The sequence below is a fragment of the Myotis myotis genome, unplaced genomic scaffold (genome assembly GCF_014108235.1).
Source record: "Myotis myotis isolate mMyoMyo1 unplaced genomic scaffold, mMyoMyo1.p scaffold_m19_p_10, whole genome shotgun sequence".
Classification (NCBI taxonomy): domain Eukaryota; kingdom Metazoa; phylum Chordata; class Mammalia; order Chiroptera; family Vespertilionidae; genus Myotis; species Myotis myotis.
In genome coordinates, this window is record NW_023416314.1 from 68,179,892 (window position 1) to 68,199,202 (window position 19,311).

At 50.1% G+C, this 19,311-nt stretch overlaps 1 protein-coding gene across 4 annotated transcripts in view; it reads right to left on the minus strand.

Annotated features, from left to right (window-relative positions):
• Positions 1–688: 688 nt before the first annotated feature.
• Positions 689–19,311, minus strand: part of PRDM11 (PR/SET domain 11) — an 85,438-nt gene continuing 66,815 nt past the window's right edge. For 2 of the 4 annotated variants that reach the window (XM_036326111.1, XM_036326110.1), the window contains exons 6-9: positions 14,742–14,929; positions 10,604–11,230; positions 7,009–9,512; positions 689–853 (exon numbers count right to left, since the gene is read on the minus strand). In XM_036326111.1, the coding sequence (XP_036182004.1) occupies positions 7,348–9,512; positions 10,604–11,230; positions 14,742–14,929 (2,980 nt within the window). In that variant the 3' untranslated portion in view covers positions 689–853; positions 7,009–7,347. Of the gene's footprint in view, positions 854–7,008; positions 9,513–10,300; positions 11,231–14,741; positions 14,930–19,311 lie in introns of those variants that run through there. The other 2 variants (XM_036326112.1, XM_036326113.1) reach the window with 2 other exon arrangements.

A 19,311-nucleotide genomic window follows, 5' to 3' on the forward strand; every position in this document is an offset into this window, starting at 1 on the left:
TTGCAGAGAGGAAGGGAGAGGGATAGAAGAGTCAGAAACATCGATGAGAGAGAAACATCAATCCGCTGCCTCCTGCACACTTCCTACTGGGGATGTGCCCGCAACCAAGGTACATGCCCTTGACCGGAATCGAACCTGGGACCCTTCAGTCTGCAGGCTGATGCTCTATCCACTGAGCCAAACCTGTTAGGGCTCAATATTATTTTCTAAACGTATTTTTATTGATTTTTTTTTTTTTTTTTTTTTTTTTTTTAGAGAGAGAGAGAGGAAGGGAAAGGGAGAGAGAGATAGAAACATCGACAAAAGAGAACATCGATTGGCTGCCTCCTTCACGCCCCTCCCGGGTGAGAGCCCAGAACCCAGGCATGTGACCTGATCGGGAATAGACCTCGAGGTGCATAGCTCGACGCTCGACCATGAGCCACACCGGCTGGGCAGTAGATTTATTTCTCATGGTTTCAATTACACCTCTGTTTGGCCTGACTAGTAGATGAGGCACGTAGGGGACCCGCTGGAAGTAGACTTGAATGACAGAAAAGTGAGGCAGCAGGAAGGGGCTCAGGGCCTCTTCTAGTTCCTTCTAAGCTGGCAGCAGGCAGGCTGCTAATCTGACAGCGGAGGCATTGAGAGGGGACCCATTCTGAATCGGTCTGAGCACAGGTCAGGGCTAGAGGCAAGGAGGCAGGGATTCGACCTTGGTGAGTAAATTTAAATGCTTTTATTAACAATCTCCTTACATTACAAGGATAATATGACAAAAGGAAGGTTCTGCGTACATATTATGATAAACCAACATAGCTCTATTTGTATCCAGTGTTCTAGGTCCCGTCACACAGGTACTATAAAGCGTAGTCTGCAAAATAATAACATCGAGATTTTTTTCTTTTTTAAGAAAGAAAGTATTAACATATTCATATGTATGTGATAATAGACTCCCAGGCATCCCCCCTCCCCCACTACATTTTTCCTTTAGGATTGAAATGACATGGTTCAGCAGCGTGGGGGTGGAGAGAAGGAGAGAGACAGGGGCTGAAAAAGACTGAATCAGACTGCTGGCTCTTCCGGAGAGGTGAGTGAAGACCGAGGGTGCCAAGGGCAGCCTGGCCCTTGTCTTTTTGTGAGCAGTACTGTAACCGGCTGTCCCTGGACGGAGGGCCCGGTGCCTTGATGCCCCGTGGCTGCTCTCTCTCTGAGGTACAGTGCATTGTGGGATTGCTACCCGGGGTGCCCATCCCCTGGCCATGGGTCTGATCCACCGCGGTGGGAGGAAGGCTTGGACCAGGCCTGGCCTTTCTTGAGCCAGGCCCTGGAGGGTGTTCCAAGACCCGGTTGGCAGCTAGCTGTGGCTCAAGGAGACCCAGGCGGACTTGGAGGGAGAGGAGGTGGGCATTGGCAGAACAGACCCGCCCCCGACTGTCGGCATAGGGGTGGGTCTGCTGGAAACTGAGGTCTGTTGGTAGGATGGTGGGGAAGAGTAAGACGGGGCTCAGAGATGGGAGAGCCAAGAGGCAGAGGCTGGTCTGGAGCACAGAGGACGCAGCTGTCTTGTGTCTCCCTTCAACTGCAACCCCATCAGCCCCTCCTCCCCGCCTTCAGGGGAAAGAAACTACGGAGAGAGAAACCTGGAAGCAAAACGGGCTTCTGATTCCAACGGGGCTGCACCAGCCCTCCCTCATGGGGCGTCTGGCTCAGCCTCTGCCTCAAGTCAGAGTCAGAACAGTGTATGTGAACTAAACCTGCCTGTTACGGTGGCGGTAAGGTGAGGGGTCGATGGGCCTCCGTGCAGGAGAGGGAAGAGAGTTGGTTGTCCTGAGTACAGCCAGCAGCAGCAGCTGTGCAAAGTGGGCTGGGCCAAAGCCCTGCTTCGGAACTGGAATTGCTACTGAATTCATGAGTGTGCGGATATGTCCCCGCCCCCCGCACCCCCCCGAGTTAGCTGATGACCCCTGCCCTGGCCAGGAAGCTTCTTGATGGTGAGCAGCACTGTCTGGTGATGCTCATGCTGCCCACTTCACTTCTCCAGTCCCTGGCGGACAGTGATGGAGTGGGTGAGGGAGGTACTCCAGAGGTTTGGCCTCTAGGGGGCAGTAGAAACATGGGAGGAGGGAGGGGCAGCATCTTTCTTGGACCACTCTTGGTCCAATTTGCACCTTTCCTATGGCCACCAATGCTGCTTGCTCCTGGGGGGGGGGGGGGGGGAAGAGGGCATTTAGGGAAAATTGTGCAGTGGTCCCTACACCATGGGTCAGTGATCATGAGCTACTTGCCAGGCAGCAGCGACCACACCATAGGCTTGCGGGGGGATGAAGGGGGCACTTCAGTTGGAGCTCAGGGAGTGAGTATCTCCTTCCAACCTCAGACCAAGCCTGCGGTAAAGGAGAGAAAGTGCACGGAGAGGGCCGGGACCCAGTTACGCTCCTCTCCACCACTGGGGGTAGGAGGCTCCATTCCTGGCAAACCCTGCCTGCTTAGCTCCCTCATCAGCCCCTGCAAAGGCTCTGCCTCCTCCCTCTTTGCACAACACAGGCTTTCCCGTTGCTCTCCCAGCTCTCTATAGACTCTATTATTTTTATATCTATTTAAAACATAAAAATGTATAAATATATAGGATATTATTTATAGATATATAGACGTGATTCAATCTCTTACTCTGTGTATACGTACTGTATATGTCCATATATACAATATATATGCTGAAGCATTTGTATTATACACTGCACATACCCCTGCTTCCATGCACTCTCCTAGGGAGACTGGATTGCATAGGTATTTCTAGGGCAATACCACTTGAAGGGGTTGGGGTGGGGGAGAGCCAGATGGAAGAGGTGGGCCGTACCATTTTCCTCCCCAAAGGGCACTTTTACTCCCTCTGGCTAACACATAAAGATCACCTCAAAGGCTCCATCACATATCACAGCTCCATCTACAGCACCCAGAACAGAGAGCAGAGAGGGGTCCTCCTCCAGGCAGAAAAAGGGTCCTGCATGTAATCTTCCCTCAAGACCCAGACTGGAACCTCAGACCCAGCACCACCTCCAGGAGGCTGGTATCTGGAATGGAACTGCCCCAGGCTCACCAGCCTCCGAACACGAACACGCCTTTCTTGGTGAAGCAGGCCTGGCCTCCCTGCTGGGCTGTCCGAGGCTGGCCTGGCCGGGCCTGCCCCTAGGAGAAGGGGGGAGTGTGAGTCCCAGTGGGATTGGAGCCTTCTGCCCAAACTGGGTGATAGGACCAAGAAAAAACACGAATTCTACTTGGAAATCAACCCAGACAGTAAGCCAACACCAGCTGGCTTACTGCTCCCTGGACTAGACCCCGAGGGTGGAGGAAAAATGAAGGGGGAGGAATCTAGAAGAGAATTTCTATTTCAACCCCCCAGGCCACTTGCTGGAGCCCAGGAGGCTCCAGGGAACAGCTAAAGTGACTCTAGCCCCCCAGCCTGGGCTGGGCCAAGTCCGTATTCCACTTCCCTCTCTCCAGGATCGTTTTCAGCATTCTACTGCTTTTCCACATGGAAAACATTTCAACATTACCTTAAATAATTACAAGGTCCTTCCTCCAAATGATAGGATCAACAGAAGCAAGTCAAGGAGAAGGGCTAGGCAAGACGACTCAACGTGGTAGCAAGTAGGAGGGGTTGGGGCCATGACCCCCAACTGCCCTGGATTCAGGGTCCAGTACTGACCCCTGCTATCCAGGGATCTTGGAGCGGGAGCCTGTTCTCATTCCCAAGCGAGGATGAGGAAATCAGACTCCACCCAGTACTATGGGATGTGGCCAGCAGTCCAAAAAACAAAAACAAAAACAAAAACAAAAAAAACCCAAACAAACCAAACAAAACCCACAAAAAAACCAACTGGTGATTCAGATGCCTGAACTCATATTCAAACAGGCAGTCAAAACCTGGGGGATTCTGACACAGCAAGAGTTCTAGGCAGGACTGGGCTGTCCTCAGTTTTCATGGATGGTAACGGTTTTTTCCTCCATTGAGGAGAAGCACACCATTTTAACCACAAGGGCCTCTGGTTCCCAGGCTCGGCAATGTATGTGCTAGGCATGATTGCCCCCCCAAACCTGATCTCACTTCCCACCCCCTCCAAAAGCCAAAGAAAGTTCAATTAGGACAAGTCTCAAGCCCAGAGACACACACACTTTATTCTAAGCCAATGGTTGTCACTTCTAAGCCAGGGGCTGAGTTAAAGGGCTCTGTCTTGTCTGAAGCCACCACAGCTGGGATGTAATGGCTGCCCAGCCAACCACTGTTTATACCCATCAAAGGAAGGTTAGGTTAGCCAAGCATGTGCCTCCCTGGACTAGACCCTGAGGGTTCCATCAGCCCAAAAGTCCTTCTCAAGAAGCAGAGAGTGGGAAATGCCTGTGATAGAAATCACCGGTAGTCACATGCCCCATGCACAGGACAGAGCACTGAGCCTCCTGGGAGCATCCAGGCTGAGAAAAGCCCCTGTGTAAATTGCAGTGGTGTCACCCCGATTATCCCCTGTCCCCAGGCAAAGTGGCCTTCAGAGTGTCTGACACGGCCTAGCTGAATTCAGCAAAGGGCATGCGCACCCAGTGTTTGGGAGCCTTGCCAAAGTTCAAGACTCTCCAGAGAGCCCATCCTCTCTGTTTCAGACCCTGACTGAACAGGTGGCCGCCTGTAGCCATAGCTCATGCTTCTAGCCCAGAAGCAGGTCACTGGCTCCCAGCTCTCTCAGAAGGTACAGGTTGAAAATGGCATTGGCCCAAAGGATGGTTCCCTGTGGATAAACACTGAGCTGAGTTGGACCGTGGTCTCTCGAGAGGACACATTCGCAGCCCTGACTAGATGCTCAAGCAGATACTCTCTTCCTGGTTTGCAAATGAGTGGTTTAGGGGGACTATCCACAGAGGGTCCCAATGCAGTGGGTGGGGAGGAGTAGAGGTGGGGGAAGAGAAGGTGTAAGGCATCTGTTGGCTAGAAGAACGGATCCCAACCTACTGTTTCTGCCTCCACCGAGGCCCGCCCACCTTGCCATCCACCTCTGCCTTCGAGCCATCTTAGTCTTGTGGTGGAGAGGAAGCTGGGGAGGGAAAGGTGGAACCGTGTGCTTTGCAATAGCATCCCACTTGACCACAGTTACTGACCCTGATGGGAAGGGTGGAGTGGGGGGAGGAGACATCAGCTTAAAGTGGGGAAGTGGAGTGAGGCTGGGAATTTCAAAGCATCAGAAAGAGCTTTGGGTCTTTCCTTGCTAGTTTCTTCTCTCTCCTTGTTCAGAGGAGGGTGGGGAAGTAGTGGGGCTGGGGAAGGGGTGGGGGGCTGGATGCCACAGGCAGGGGTGCATTGATTTGTTGAAGAAGGCAGCATACGAGGCCTGGCAGTGGGACCGTCAGAGAAAACCAGGTTTTGTTTTTTGTTTTAACATGCTACATCACTGTTGGAACAAACAAACAAAAAGTTTCAAAAATAATATATAATATATATAATATATTTATGTAATGAAAAGCTATCAACTAGCAGCAATGATTCTAAAGTTATCTTAGCACCAAGACCATGGGGGTGGGGGATGGGACCTGTGGGGGGGTGAAGGGACTGGCAGGGCAGGAAGGGGGAGTGACATGTTCAGTGTTGATGACGTTTCTACTATGTTCGCTACGGTGGCATGAGGCCTCAGAGGCAAGATAAACCAGAAGGGAGGGAGCCACCACAGTTTTATAATGTCTGAGCCAAGCCGGTCGGGGACCCTGGGGCCAGAGCACATGATCCTTTGCTCACCCTCTGCCAGCTGAGAGGGGTGGCTCCCTAATGACCACAGATGGTGCGGATCTTCCTCCCTCCCCCAAATATGACCTGCGCCCATGATACGGGATCTCTGCATATCAAATATGCATAAACCAAGTGTGGAAACACGAACAGAAGTTTCTTCTAACAGCTCACGCACATTTAAAAAACAAAACAGAACTCCCTTGCGAGGTATACTGGTAGTTAAATGAATGAAAGAGCATTGATCTGACTCCTCTAGCTTAAACCACTACTTGCCCCAGGGAGTAGGCAAGTGGCTACTTCTAAAGCTTATATCGTGGTTGGTTGGTGTGTGTGTGTGTGTGTGTGTGTGTGTGTAGGCTGATGCCTTTGAGAGTCCTATCTTTCCCCTTGCTTATTCCTTTCTTCTAGGACATCTCTACCCTGTTCAAAAATGGAAGTGTTCACAGGCATAGATGCATCACCCAGGTTCCCACTACCTTCCTGCCAGGGGGTAGGGCTGGTTATCAGCCTGTTGCAGAAAAAGGACTAAATCTCTAGAGACTCTCATTTGCATAATCCAGGGCACAACTTGCATTGACATGTCCTGCCACGGAACTCTGGCAGGCATTTCTTGATTATTAAAGGAAAAAAATACCCCTCCCCCCATTATATGATTATAAAGATAGAGTATAAATAATTTATGTAAATTGAATACATATTTTTCATTTTACTTATTTTTAGCCAATAAATCGCTGCCCTTTGGGGTCTGGATTTCTCGGCTCTTCATTTCTCCAGCAGCCCTGGATCTGAATGGAATCAGATTATTTTATCCCACTCTATTTAAAAACAGGAATGCAAAGCGGGCATCCCCTCTTCCTTCCCCAGGATTTCAAGCTCGGTTGTCAGGCAATTTTGCCTTCAGTATTACAGGTAATAAGGATCCAGGGGGTCTGGAAGGAGGGAATGAAAAACCCAGGGACGGGATTGGCGACAGAGGTGGGGAGTAGTGGGTGTCACAGTTTGACCAACGCATGTTTCTAAGACAGTGAAGAAAAGAGTAAAAATCTCTCCAGCTGAAGTCAGGTGGGAGAGAAAGTCAAAACACCTGATCCAGATACACAACCCGCCCTTATCCCAAATCAGAGATCGGACTCAGCCGGACCAGCATGTCAACACAGAGGCTGAGAAACCCCATCATAAAACCAAACAAGAAAAGGCAAGAACATAAACCCCAACCCAAGCCCCTCACCCACCCAGACAAGAACATGGACGACACGAGTTACCTAATGGTGATGACAGAGACCCGTCATTTTAGCTTATGTTGTTGGCTGGCCGGTAGGTGGGAACACGTGTGGCCCCAGCACATGCGTCTGTGAGTGAAAATGAGTTGCCACGGATGTTGCAGCTGCCAAATGTTGTAGACAAGAGTCAGTTTCTGACATTATTCCTTTCTGAAAGTTCCCAGTAGCTTCTGGTGCATGTGTCACCTTGGTTTTTAAAAATTTTTCAGTGTGGGTTTTTAATATATATAATATAATATATATTTATATAATATATCAAAGCTTGTGAGTATAGATTAAAAAAATATTCAACAGCTTAGTGACCTCTGTGACACCGGTTCCCTAAATGTCCGGGTAAAACTCTGCTCCGTGGTCCACGGTCTGCAGCACCGGCTTCTGTTCCAGCGCAGACATGCGGCTGAGGACCTCGGCGGACAGAGAGTAGGTGTTGCCAGACTTCTCCTCAAACCAGCTGTCCAGGGCTCGCTTGGCGTCAAAGTTGGCAATGGGCGGGCCGTTGACTGCGATGGTCAACAGGTCGCTGAGCTGCTCCAGGGTCAGGCGGGAGCGGTGGTTCTTGCGAACTCGCTGCAGGGCATTTCGGCCTTTCTCGCAGCAAGCGGTGGAAGTGGGGAGGACCTTGAGGACCTGGATGATCTTGTTCAAGAGCGGAAACCTCTGTCTGTATTTGCAGATGTGGCCGATCAGGTCCTTGAAGCCGTTTTTGGTGTAGTAATCAGCCTTGAGTTCTCGCCACTCCATCAACAGACTCCCCCGGGGGTCCAGCCCTTCCCGACAGATGTCTCGGGAAAAGGTCGGGATAGCCTCCAGGTGATCAAATATCTGAATCATATCCTCCTTGCCATAGCTCACGAGCTCCTCGCTGTTCCTGGGCCAGGCGGCGAGGTCGAACACCTGGCAGGCCTTCACAAAGATCCGGCTGCGCGAGTCGAATCTCTGAGCCAGGATCACTTGGGTCTTCTGGCAGATCTTCTCCCTGATGGACTGGAACTTGGCTTCAGCCACCCTGAGGTTCTTCATGGCGATCCCATTGAAACTCTCCCGGAAATTCTCCTCGAACTCCTGCAGGTATTCCCCGGGGCAGTCGGCCAGTCGGCTGATCTCCTGGATGGCCTCCTCGATCTTGTCATCCACCTGAGACACCAGGAGGTACTGGCCCTGAAAGACGTAGGCCAGGCGTGAGAGCACAGCGATCACGTCCAGGAGGAAGTAGATGAGCTTCATGGACTGGTAGTCCATGAGGAACTGCAGCAGGGCCAGCGCAATGGCCGAGGCGTCCGCCCGCTGGGTCTGGCTGCTGACGTCCTTGAGGTGGGCCACCACCTCCAGGTAGTCCTTGATGAGGGCGTTGAGGACATTCTGCTCGCCGATGATCCACCTCACGGCCCGGATGTCGCCCAGGAACTCAGTCTCCTCACAGAGGGTAGAGGCCGTGCACCGCAGCTCGCACATGAGTCGCGGCGAGTACCGGTAGAAACTCAGCAGCTGCTTCAGGTTGTTCTCCAGCTCCTCCAGACAGGGGAGCTCCTTCCCACTGATGGCATCCAGGATTTCTAGGTGGGGCCGGTGCACCATGAAGGGCAGGCACAGCAGCCAGGGCAGCGTCTTGCGGATCGTCATGAACATGCTGGCACGCAGGCTGGCTGTGATGTTGGCCCCGTCTATGCCCAAGCCAACGGTTGGCTTCTCATCCTGCAACCGGATACCCAAGGCAGAAAAGGCTCGATCAAGCGCCTGGAGATAGCTCTCTGTGCTGGAGAACCCCAGTTCCTGCAGGGACAGGAACTCTGTGGCCGGGGGCCCGTCGCTGCTGGTGTATTGGACGTAGACAGCCACCGTGTCGGCCAGCAGGTCATCGCTCTGCCCATCCAGGATGATGCTGAGGCAAGGTGACTGGCGGATGCGCTCCACCAGGTCTTCCCGCAGTGCCCGGGCGATGTGATGGATGAGGATCTGACAGTCTCCCTCATTCATGTACTGGTCCACCACCTTGAGCTCGCACTTCCTCAGCAGCTCAGCCAGGGGCCGGAAGTCCAGGTAGGGCCTGCCCTCGAGAGCCAGGTGGTAGGCGGTGTTGAAGAGCAGGGTCATGTTGCGGCACATCTCCTCCGTCTTCTCGGGGTGCATGCGGAGCTTGTACAGCTGCAGGCACTTCTTGTGCAGGTTGCTCTGGCTGTGCAGTTTGATGGTGTGGATCTTGAACTGCTTGGAGCCGATGATGAAGGCCGAGGTGCGGGAGGACTGCACCGTGTACTGGCGGCAGACGTGGCACCACATCTCGTTGAGGGTTGGGGAGTACCGCAGGAACCAGAACTTCTTCAGCCACTCCTGCTTAAAGCGCCGGATTCGGCGCCCGGTGGCAGACGACATCTTGGAGGGCTCATCGGCGGCAGTCATCATATCGTTGGAGACCGATTCATCTGCCGAATCGACCTCCTGGTCATCATCCTCCATGATGGCGGGGCCGGAGACCATGCTCTCGGAGGCTGGAAGACAAATGGGAAAGAAACCTTTACACGTGTGGGGGAAAACATAGACGTTTCTAAAATGAACAGGAAGCACTGCCCAAAAGGAAGGTGCCACACCATGTGAAACATAAGCCAATTCCTACGAGCTGAAGCCCAGCCAGAATGTATTTAGCAGCACTCTGGCTATCCATGTGTGGCTTTCCCTCTTTGTGGATTATCCGCAGTGGTCACCACGCTCCAGGCTTCCTGCCCTCACCCTCCACTAGTGGGCACTCAAGGAACTTCCATGTTTGGTATCAACTGACCAGCAGGACCAGAGGAAGAAGCATATCAAACACCCTTAAGTCAGAGAGCGAGGACATGGGGCTCCTTTGTCCCACCACTAAGGTGGTCAGGGGTGGCGTGCTACCCTCAAATGGAGGGCTTTGGCATGGCCCCCAGTTATTTCAGGACCGGAGCACAGATGCATGCTTTGAATATCTGAAGCACCTCATTCTGAGCTAAGAGATGTGGTTCAAATAGAAAGTGCTGTGTCAATACTCTAAGCTGCAGATGTGTACTGAAAACCCTCCTTGTCAACCAGCTCCAAGACATCCAGGCAGCCACAGAGAAGGGCAGGAGCATGCAGCTGAACGCCCGGGACCCAGGTCCTTCCAAGACCCCAGGCAGGGAGATGGGACCATGTGGCAGAGCAGCAAGTCGGGAAGAGAAGAATGAGGTGAGCTCCTGGGCTGAGGTCGGGAGAGCCAGGAGCTCTCCCAGACAGGACTGGGCAGAGAGAAAGACTGGGTTTAGAAGTTGGGCTGTGGGGGTCAGACACCACCAGGACCACCAGAGAAAGGCAACGGTTCAAGAACACAGCACACACCCCTTCTGCAGCGGAATGTCCTTTATTGACGAGAATACAGGGCCAGACATGGAACACCCACAGGAGCTGCAAAGTGACCTGTCAGAGGGGGGCACCTGAGGGCGCGGGCTGTGGCCAGAGCTCACCTCCGAGTCACACGCCTCAGGTTTCCCGGAAGGTGGCTCCCGCAGAGCACCTGCCACCCTCATACTGCCCACCGTGTGCTCTTCCCTCCGACACCATCTCACCCACACCGACTTACCTGCAGGGTCTGAGAACTCTGGGAGCTCCAGTACCTGTGCTGGCAATACGGGGGGCTCAGGAAGCTTCCCAGACTTAAGCATGTCTAGTTCTGCCTGGAGTTCCCGAACCTTCTTCTTTAGGCGAATACAATTAGGACAAAAGGAGGTGGTGGGTAGCTCATGCGGGTCGGACGCAAGGGAGGCCTCAGCAGGACTGTCGGCCTTGAATGACGAAGGCTCCTCTTCTTCATCATCCAATGGGCCTGGCTCCGTGGAAGCCCCTTGGGGGGTTTTCCAGTCCCCCTCCCCCTGGGTCCGGCTGACATTCTGCACACCACGCGACATGGTCATTGCACACTGACTGTAGGCATCGCCCTGGTATTTGGGGACTTTCCTGATGACCAGCGAGGTGCTCAGGGCCAGCTGGCGGCCTTCCACTTTTGCAGTTTCCAGTGAGGCCTCCAACACATCCTTGAAAATGAGGTCAATTTTCTTCTTCTTGGACTGGGGGTGCACGTCCCCCTCGTCAAAACCACGCTTGTAGGAACTTTTGCCCTGTTTCAACACAGGAAGGTGAATGGGACCCCGCAGGTCCTCTAGGTCATCCAGAGCCTGCTCAGACTTCTCCCTCTGTAACCGCTTCTCTCCTAGGAAGGAAAACCAGGGTGTGAGGAAGTGGGGAAAAGCCCCAAGTGGAGAAACAGGCAGAAAACAATGCAGGCCTTCAGTTAGGAAGTCGTTTGACACATCCCTCTGGGTCTGGCCTCGTGGGGGCAGGTGTGACAAAAAGGGAGAGGCGATGGCTCAGTAGATCATGGGATCATAGGACCCAAAAAAGCAGAGAAGTCTTTAAAGAGACAGTTTCAATGGAGTCTTATGTAGAAAAATGCTATGGCGGGAGGTAGTTGGAAGGTACTTGCCTCCTGCTCGGTCAAATGAATGGGTGGTGACATTCCTGAGAGCTAAGTGAGGATGGATTCCCCACCCCTCCAGGCGTCTGGTCCAGTCCTAGCAATTAGAAGACGGCTGCTTCGACTTGGTAAAAGGTACACACGAAATACCAGAGTCCCACTCCTTCCTCTTCCCTCACACTCTGAAGTCAGCCCACTTAGGGCAAAGTCCGCCTAGAGCAACTGTCCTTTCCATTTCTCCCAGTAATCGGCAATCTAGCAGTATGTGAGAAAGCCTGCTGGCTGAGGCAGGAAGGCAATGCAAGAGGGGCCACCTTCAGTGGCTGCAGCTCCAAGCTGACAGCCTCCAGCAAGGTAAAGAACAACATGGCCACACTGACTCAAAGCATCCTCAAAATATAGCTGTTTCCTTCCCTGGCAATACAAACAATGCTTTCTTTTCTCTTTCTTCCTATCATGTAAATGACTTAACAAATCCTTGGTGAACTCCCCAGCAATGAATTATTTTAGCCAGATTTTCACAATGGCTGGCACAGTTCCATAAACTGCTACAGAAGTACGAATGCTGCCTGTGGGGGGACAGTGCTAAGTGGGGAATCCTCAGAAGATCCTGACGGCAGCCTGTGGAGCTAGGAAATCCTAAAGGCTTCCTAGATCAGGGGCGGGCCCTGGGAGATGTGACTGAGCAAAGACTTAACCTGCTCATATGTTGTAATTCGGCTGCTGAGAGCTGCATTTTCGAAAGACCTCGGAGGGAAGGCCAAAGGATCTCTGTGCAAACCAGAGCCACGCTGTGACCAAGCCTCGGCTTCCCACAGCGGGCATGGGGTGCTGTGCCCAGGCCCGCGTGTGACTCCAGATTTTCTACAGGTAACAGCACAAAAGCAAGTAACCTATTCAGGAAGCTCCTTTTCTGTCCTCATGTAAATGCTTAGGGCATGATCTCACGTCCAAGGCTTCTGATTCTCAGGCGCTCCCCACAGCCTGCATTTCTATAACAGCTGGGGGACAGAAAGTGTGAAGATGAAGAGAAGTTTTTAAAAATGCAATATATTTGTGCAGATTATATGTGACACTTGCTCATTCAGAATCTCTAAACGACAAGGCCACCCTTCCTGTTTCTCGTGGACGGATCAGGCAGCAAACAGCTGAGGACGCCTGGAGGTCAAGACTACCCATCACCAGGGATTCCTCATGCTACTCTGCTCAGAGACAAGGTCATTCAAATGTGCTAAGATGAGCAGGAGGCCTCTTTGGACTAAAGGCTTCTATGGGTCAAAAAAGACCTTTAAGCGTCATGAAATTGATTCTAACACCACCATAAAACATGGGAAAAACACCATGACTCAAATCAATGACTCAAAGTCGATCAAACAACATGAATTCTTTAAATACATACATTAGATGCTCCTATTCTTAAAAGATAACCACAAAGAAAGCATTTCTACGTGCTTCAGGAAGCAGTTCTTGGCACCAACTAATGTCCCTATTTGATAAGGACAAATAATTCATGCTCTGGCCTTTATCAGGGCTCCAGCCTCCAATTACAAAGAGGCCTCCTTCCAAGTAAGACCTTAAGGGATTGAGCATGGGGATCCCCCTTCCAGAGCAGGACTTGCATATAGATCTAAGACACCGCTACCCATTTCCAGTGTCTGCCAACGCTACAGGTTAGAGAGACACAACATTAAAGGCCACTGACATCCACAACTGCTCACAAGAACTTCAGGACCTACCTCCTGCCTTGGCCCTGCCCCACCGTGGCTTTCAGTTTCCTTCCTGTTTCCTACTTCTTGGCCTGGCCAGGAATAGACATTCCCTCCTCCTGTATCTTCACATGTCTAGGTGCAGCTCATGTCCAGTCTGCCTGCCAGGTTCCTTGAACCACCCCTGAAAGCTCACTCCCTTCTCTGAGCATTCCCCTGGGGTCTCGGGGCTCTCTGAGGATGATGCAGCTTGAAGTGCTTTGGAGAAGACCCTGGGGGAAAGGGACATGACAAATCCAGAAGAATTCAAAAAGATTATGGCCAGAGGATGGAACCTGTGTCCTCAGACATGACTTCTCTTGATTTCCTCCTCTTTGGTGGCATGATTCTTCTGGAGACTTCTTGTTGTCTTCCTTCGTTTCTTCTTTTATCCATTCAACAAAGATTGAGCACCTACTATGCATCAGATGCTTTTACACGAGGCACCTCCAGAGGTCAAATGGAAACCATGGCGATCTCATTGTGGAAAAATGCCTTACCAGCTGAAATCAGCATGTGCCCAACCCCTGGATCCGAAGAAGACAAGAGATGAGTATGTCTATTGGGTCTCTTCTCACTCCCATCCAATCACCAGATACCTTTTACCAAGTCAGGCAGCCGCTGGGCACTCAATGTCCACAGTCTGCTTTGCTGTGTTTTGTTTTTAAAGGTAGCTTAATTTCAGTGGGCCACTCCTACCCCCTCTCATCTTCTCTACTCATGTTCCAAATGGAGCTTTATTTCCAAAAAGTAGGTTGGTCAGGGGGGTGGGGGATAACTAGTTTTGCCTGGCAGTTCATATAGCATCATAGGTTAGGGTTCAGACCCTCGACTCTAACAGATAGAGTTAGAAACCCAGCTCTGTCCTTCCTAGCCATAGGACCCTGGGTGAGTCGCTATATTTATTTGATGCTCAGTTTTGCAATTTGTAAGATGGAGATACTAATCCACATGAATCATTAGTTTTTAAAAGTCTCTAACTGAGGGCTTACAATGGTCAAGGTAGACATTGTTCTAAATGTGTTCTAACCAACTAATTCTCTCAGTACAGGTTCAGGTAGGTGCTCCTGTTGTCCTGATTTCATGGGACATGATGGAACACATGCTTAGCACATATCAAGTCCTTAATAAATGTTACGTATTACTGCAGCAGTTGCAGTTTATAACATCTTTCCATCACTTTGAGGGGGAAATAGGATTGCTTTTGATTAAATGTATGTGCTTGGCTGTGGAGACTTGCCTCTCTCCATGATACTCTGAAATTTATAATAAGACATTCACATGTAATAGGGTTTCCGAGGCAGTTTCTCATGGAGGATACGTGGTACCCACAACCCTGCCCAGAGCTGCTGCTCAGACCTGGACCACCTGTTTGTCCTCTGGGTCTCCCCATTGCTGTATTTCCCATCGGTTTTCTTAGGACGCTTCTAGAGAAGCATTCCTGGCCTCCCATGGGGCTTGGTGGCACGGGCATGGCCCTCACCTAGAGGGTGGGCACTCACCTCTGGTCAGATTGCGATGGATGGTTTCCTGGGACATGCTGTGCAGGCGCTTCATATAGTCCTCACTGTACCAGACCCGCAGCCACTCCCCGGGCCGGATGTCCCGGCAGGCCCGGAAGTAGATGTGCTCGCTGTGCTGAAACGCCAGCAGGTTCTGCTCCCTCTCCTCCCTGGAGATGACCACGTACCTGGGGGTGAGGAGGACAGGTGAGAATGCATGAGCCTCTCCTTGTGAGTGCCTGCTGGTGTTGGGCAGTGACAATGGTTAAAAGTCCACCAACATGTAGACTTACGCAAAAGCCTACAGGGCAGCTGCCCTCCCGAGGAAAGGCAGGCCAGCTAGAGTCCATCCCTTGTCTCCATTTCACTGTTTTATGTGACCTTGAGCAAGTCTCTGAAACTTTAAAATCTCTGTTTTCTGGACTGGACATGACACCTACCCTGCCTTCATCCCAGGTTCTTCTAAATATAAGATCCAACACCGGGTAAAAAGGTGATTGAAAAACTGACAGATCACCTACTTTTCACTAACTTTTAACCACAGGGGTCCCCCAGAGTGGGTCCTTGGACAGTTTTCCGTATTTCCCAAAATCTAGCAGAAATAACTCATGAGACAAGGGTGCCCAAGAGATCAATTAATAAATGCTAAAGATCAAAATCGTTAAAATTAGGGGGGAAGGGGGGTCCAGTGGGGACAGAAGAGGAAGGTAAGGACAGGCTAGCAACCACTGGCTAACTGAAGTTATTTTAAGGTAAGGAAACTGAGGCTCAGAGAGGCTAAGTGACTTGCCTAAGGTTGAACAGCTAATAAATGGGAGATGGAGCTGTGAGGTCTATTCCCAGGAGAACTCATGGCTCCAATGTGGGCAGGTAAAGCACCCAGTCAGCAAGCCCAGGTAACCTTTAAAGCTCTGCTGAACCCTCAGAATCTATGGTCCTCACCCATCCTCCCTGAAATGACAGTCCTAACAGCCAACCTGCGACCTCACTCACCTCCAGAAGGTGAGATGACACATCTGCAGAGAGGTGGACATGTACAGACCAAAAGGGCAAGAGGAAATTATTTGGAGTTTGAGGGTTCTGGGTTACACCAGCATCTAGGAAATTTGTAGTCAAAAATAAATGTTTTTCCCTTAGGTTATGATTTGTCTCAAAAGCCAGGGAAGAAACCAAAGTCTGTCTAACTGACATGATGCTAAGAATTACATTTGGGGCAATCCAGGAAACAATAATTCACAGAAAAATACAAATGGAAAACGAACGCATGAAAAATATTCAGCATCAGTAGTAAGAAATGCAAAGTAGCACATTGTCTCATTGGCACAGATTTTTGTTTCATTAATCGTCACCCAAGGATATTCTTCCATTTCTTTTAGAGTTGAAGGGACAGAGGAGAGGGAGAGAGAGAGGGAGAGGGGAAGGGAGAGGGAGAGGGACAGGGACAGGGACATTAATGTGAGAGAGACACATGGATTGGTTGACTCCCGCACGCACCCTGACTGGGGCCGGGGAATGAACCTGCAACTCAGGTACATGCCCTTTGACTGGGACCCTTTGGTGCACAGGCCAACGCTCCAACCACTAGCAACGCTGTCCAGGGCAGCACACATTTTTTTTTTTCCTTAATGATAATATCTGTATTGGTAAAGGTGGCAAGAAAAGTGTCTCTATACTGATTGTGGTGAATAAACTGGCACAACCCTTTGGGAAACAACTGACAATATGGACTCAACAAGAATTTGTACCCCCATGTTCACAACAGCGCTATTCACAATAGTCAAAAGGTGGAAGCAGCCCAGGTGTCCATTAACGGATGAATTAGATTAAAAAGTGTGTTATATACACACATGAAATATTATTCAGCCATAAAAAGGAAGGAGATTCTGACATATGCTACATGAGTGAACCTTAATGGCACACGCTAAGTCAGCGGTTCTCAACCTGTGGGTCGCGACCCCTTTGGAGGTCGAATGACCCTTTCACAGGGGTCGCCTAAGACCATCAGAAAACACATATATAATTACATATTGTTTTTGTGATTAATCACTATGCTTTAATTATGTTCAATTTATAACAATGAAATTGGGGGTCACCACAACATGAGGAACTGTATTAAAGGGTCGCGGCATTAGGAAGGTTGAGAACCACTGTGCTAAGTGAAATAAGCTGGTCTCAAAACAGCAAATACTGTATGATTCCGTTCATATGAATGGTCAAATTCACAGAGGCAGAAAGTAGAATGATGGTTGCTGGGAGGAAGGGAGCAGAGGCTTGGGGGTAGGTATAGGGGCGCAGTGTTGAATGGGTATAAAGTTTCTGCCTGGGAAGATGAAAAGAGCTCTGGAGATGGATGGTGGTGATGGTTGCACAATAATGGGAATGTGCTTAATGCCAATGAACTGTACACTTATGTGTATTTCGTCAAAATTCTTGAAAAGTTAAAAAACAAGAACAGTAACATGCAGACCAAATATGCAAACTGCATTCCACCACGCTGTCTGTGTATTGTTTATTATAGTGCAAAAGCAAAAACATCCAAATGTCTAATACTAGAGAAATGACTTAATAAACCATGGTGTATTCATATAATGGAATGTTACTCATCTGGAGAGAAATGTTTTCGAAGGGTCTTTTATGACACGGGAAATGGTCCTCATACAACGGAGAGTGAGCAATAAGTAGGTCTGAAAGCTATTTACTCGATGGTTCCAGCATGCTTTGAAAACAAGCCCCAGTAAACCCGAAGGAAATATACCAAAGTTTTAAGGGTGATTCTCCATTATAGGTGGATCTACTTCTTTGTAATTTTCTGTACTTCCTGAGTCTTCCTTAGTAAGCTATTACTACTGTTACTCCCACTCCCACCCCCTAAAAACAGAGATGATGTACAAGAATGCCGATGCCAGTGTGGGTGGCAGGGGTGGCAGTTGTGGCGCCAGCAGCATTGCGCATCTACATTCACGATGTCCGGGCATAGCACCCTTTGAGCCCATCCAGCCCCTTCCCATCTGGACAGTCCCCTGAGCAGTCTGCTCTGCTCTGCTCTGCTCGGCCCTGGAGCACGCCGTGACCTGATGAGGGGGGCCACTCAGGTCCAGGAACCAACCCACTGTGGCAACAGGATGTCACACAGACCCCAGGGGAGCGGGGAAGAGGACACCAGCTTTGGCTGCCTCGCCCATTTGAGAGAAGCGAGTCAGAGCTCCACCTGGAGCGTGCAGGATTTATGGCGCTTAGATCCCAGAACTTGCTTTTGTCTAGGATCTTAGCCTTAACGCATCTGTGTTCTCATCAACATCCATTCAGGGAACGTGGGTCTCCCTGAACTGTGGAGACAACACCATGACCTCCGTGACACCCAGCCATGTCATTATTAACAAAGATCTCAGGGAAAAGAGAAATCTCTACAGATTCATCCTTCCCAGTCTCAACTCTCCAATTGCAGGAGTCTACTTTTCTCCATATCTGAGATGTCTTCTGAGTATGCAAAATATTTCCCAGTCCCCAACTTAACATGAGTCTTGAATTTGACATCAAAAATTAATCAGCCTTGCGGTTAGCATGGAACAGAACTGAAGTAGACTCAAATTTCCTCCTCCCAGAAAGAGAAGGCAAACCATTCATTCACCTTTTTCCTCACAGGAATCACTTGCATCACAGAGCACAAGGAAAGAATAGTCTCTTTTTTCAGTTTCTAAATAGCCATCAAGCTCTAAAGACTGGAATTATTTTTCCCTGCACCCAACTTTAAGAGAAAAAGAGATGAAGACCACCTAAGTTTCAGGGATTTCTTCTAAAGAACAACTTCTGAAGTCAGAACACTTAGAAAAATTCAAGTCAATTTCTCTTTCCACCTCCTGGTGTTCTCCTACCCAACAAGAAATCAATATTTAGGAAGAGAACCCCAAATCTTTGTATCCATCACAATGTGGCTTCAAAGACAGATCAGAATTTGTTCAGCATGTGGTTGCATTTGGCTGTTTTGAAACTCAGCATTTGAAATATGATATATATACTTGAGGCCCGATGCACGAAATTCGTCCAAGGGGCTTGGCCCTTGCAGCCCCTCACAGCCCCGGCTTCATCCGGAAGGTCATCCGGACGGTCGTTCTGCTGTTCAGCCTAATTAGCATATAAGCTCTTTATTATATAGGATAACAACTCTTAGTGAATCATAACAACTCATTCCCCTGAGATGTTTATGCTACGTGATTTCTGAGGTCAAGCTAAGTGGAGCCAGCTAAGTCTCAACATCAATCACTGTACCTCAATCAGGTCTCACCCTTGTATTTATTTCACAGTAACACCCAATGGCTTGATCCACTCCCAGAACCCTCCTGTCCCCACACGACAACCCCTTTATGAAGAACCTTGCCCGTCCCATTCCATGGCCACAGGTGAGCGAGAGCCCTCCAGGGAGTGAAAATCTATTTGTTGAGTCTCCAGGTCACCACCTTATTGGAAAGAAGGCACAGAGTATGTCAGGAGGGGGTGGGAAATGCCTAACAGACTGCTCTGCAGATGTCAGTGCTCATTTGATAGCTTTCCAATCAAAGACAACCAATTGGGG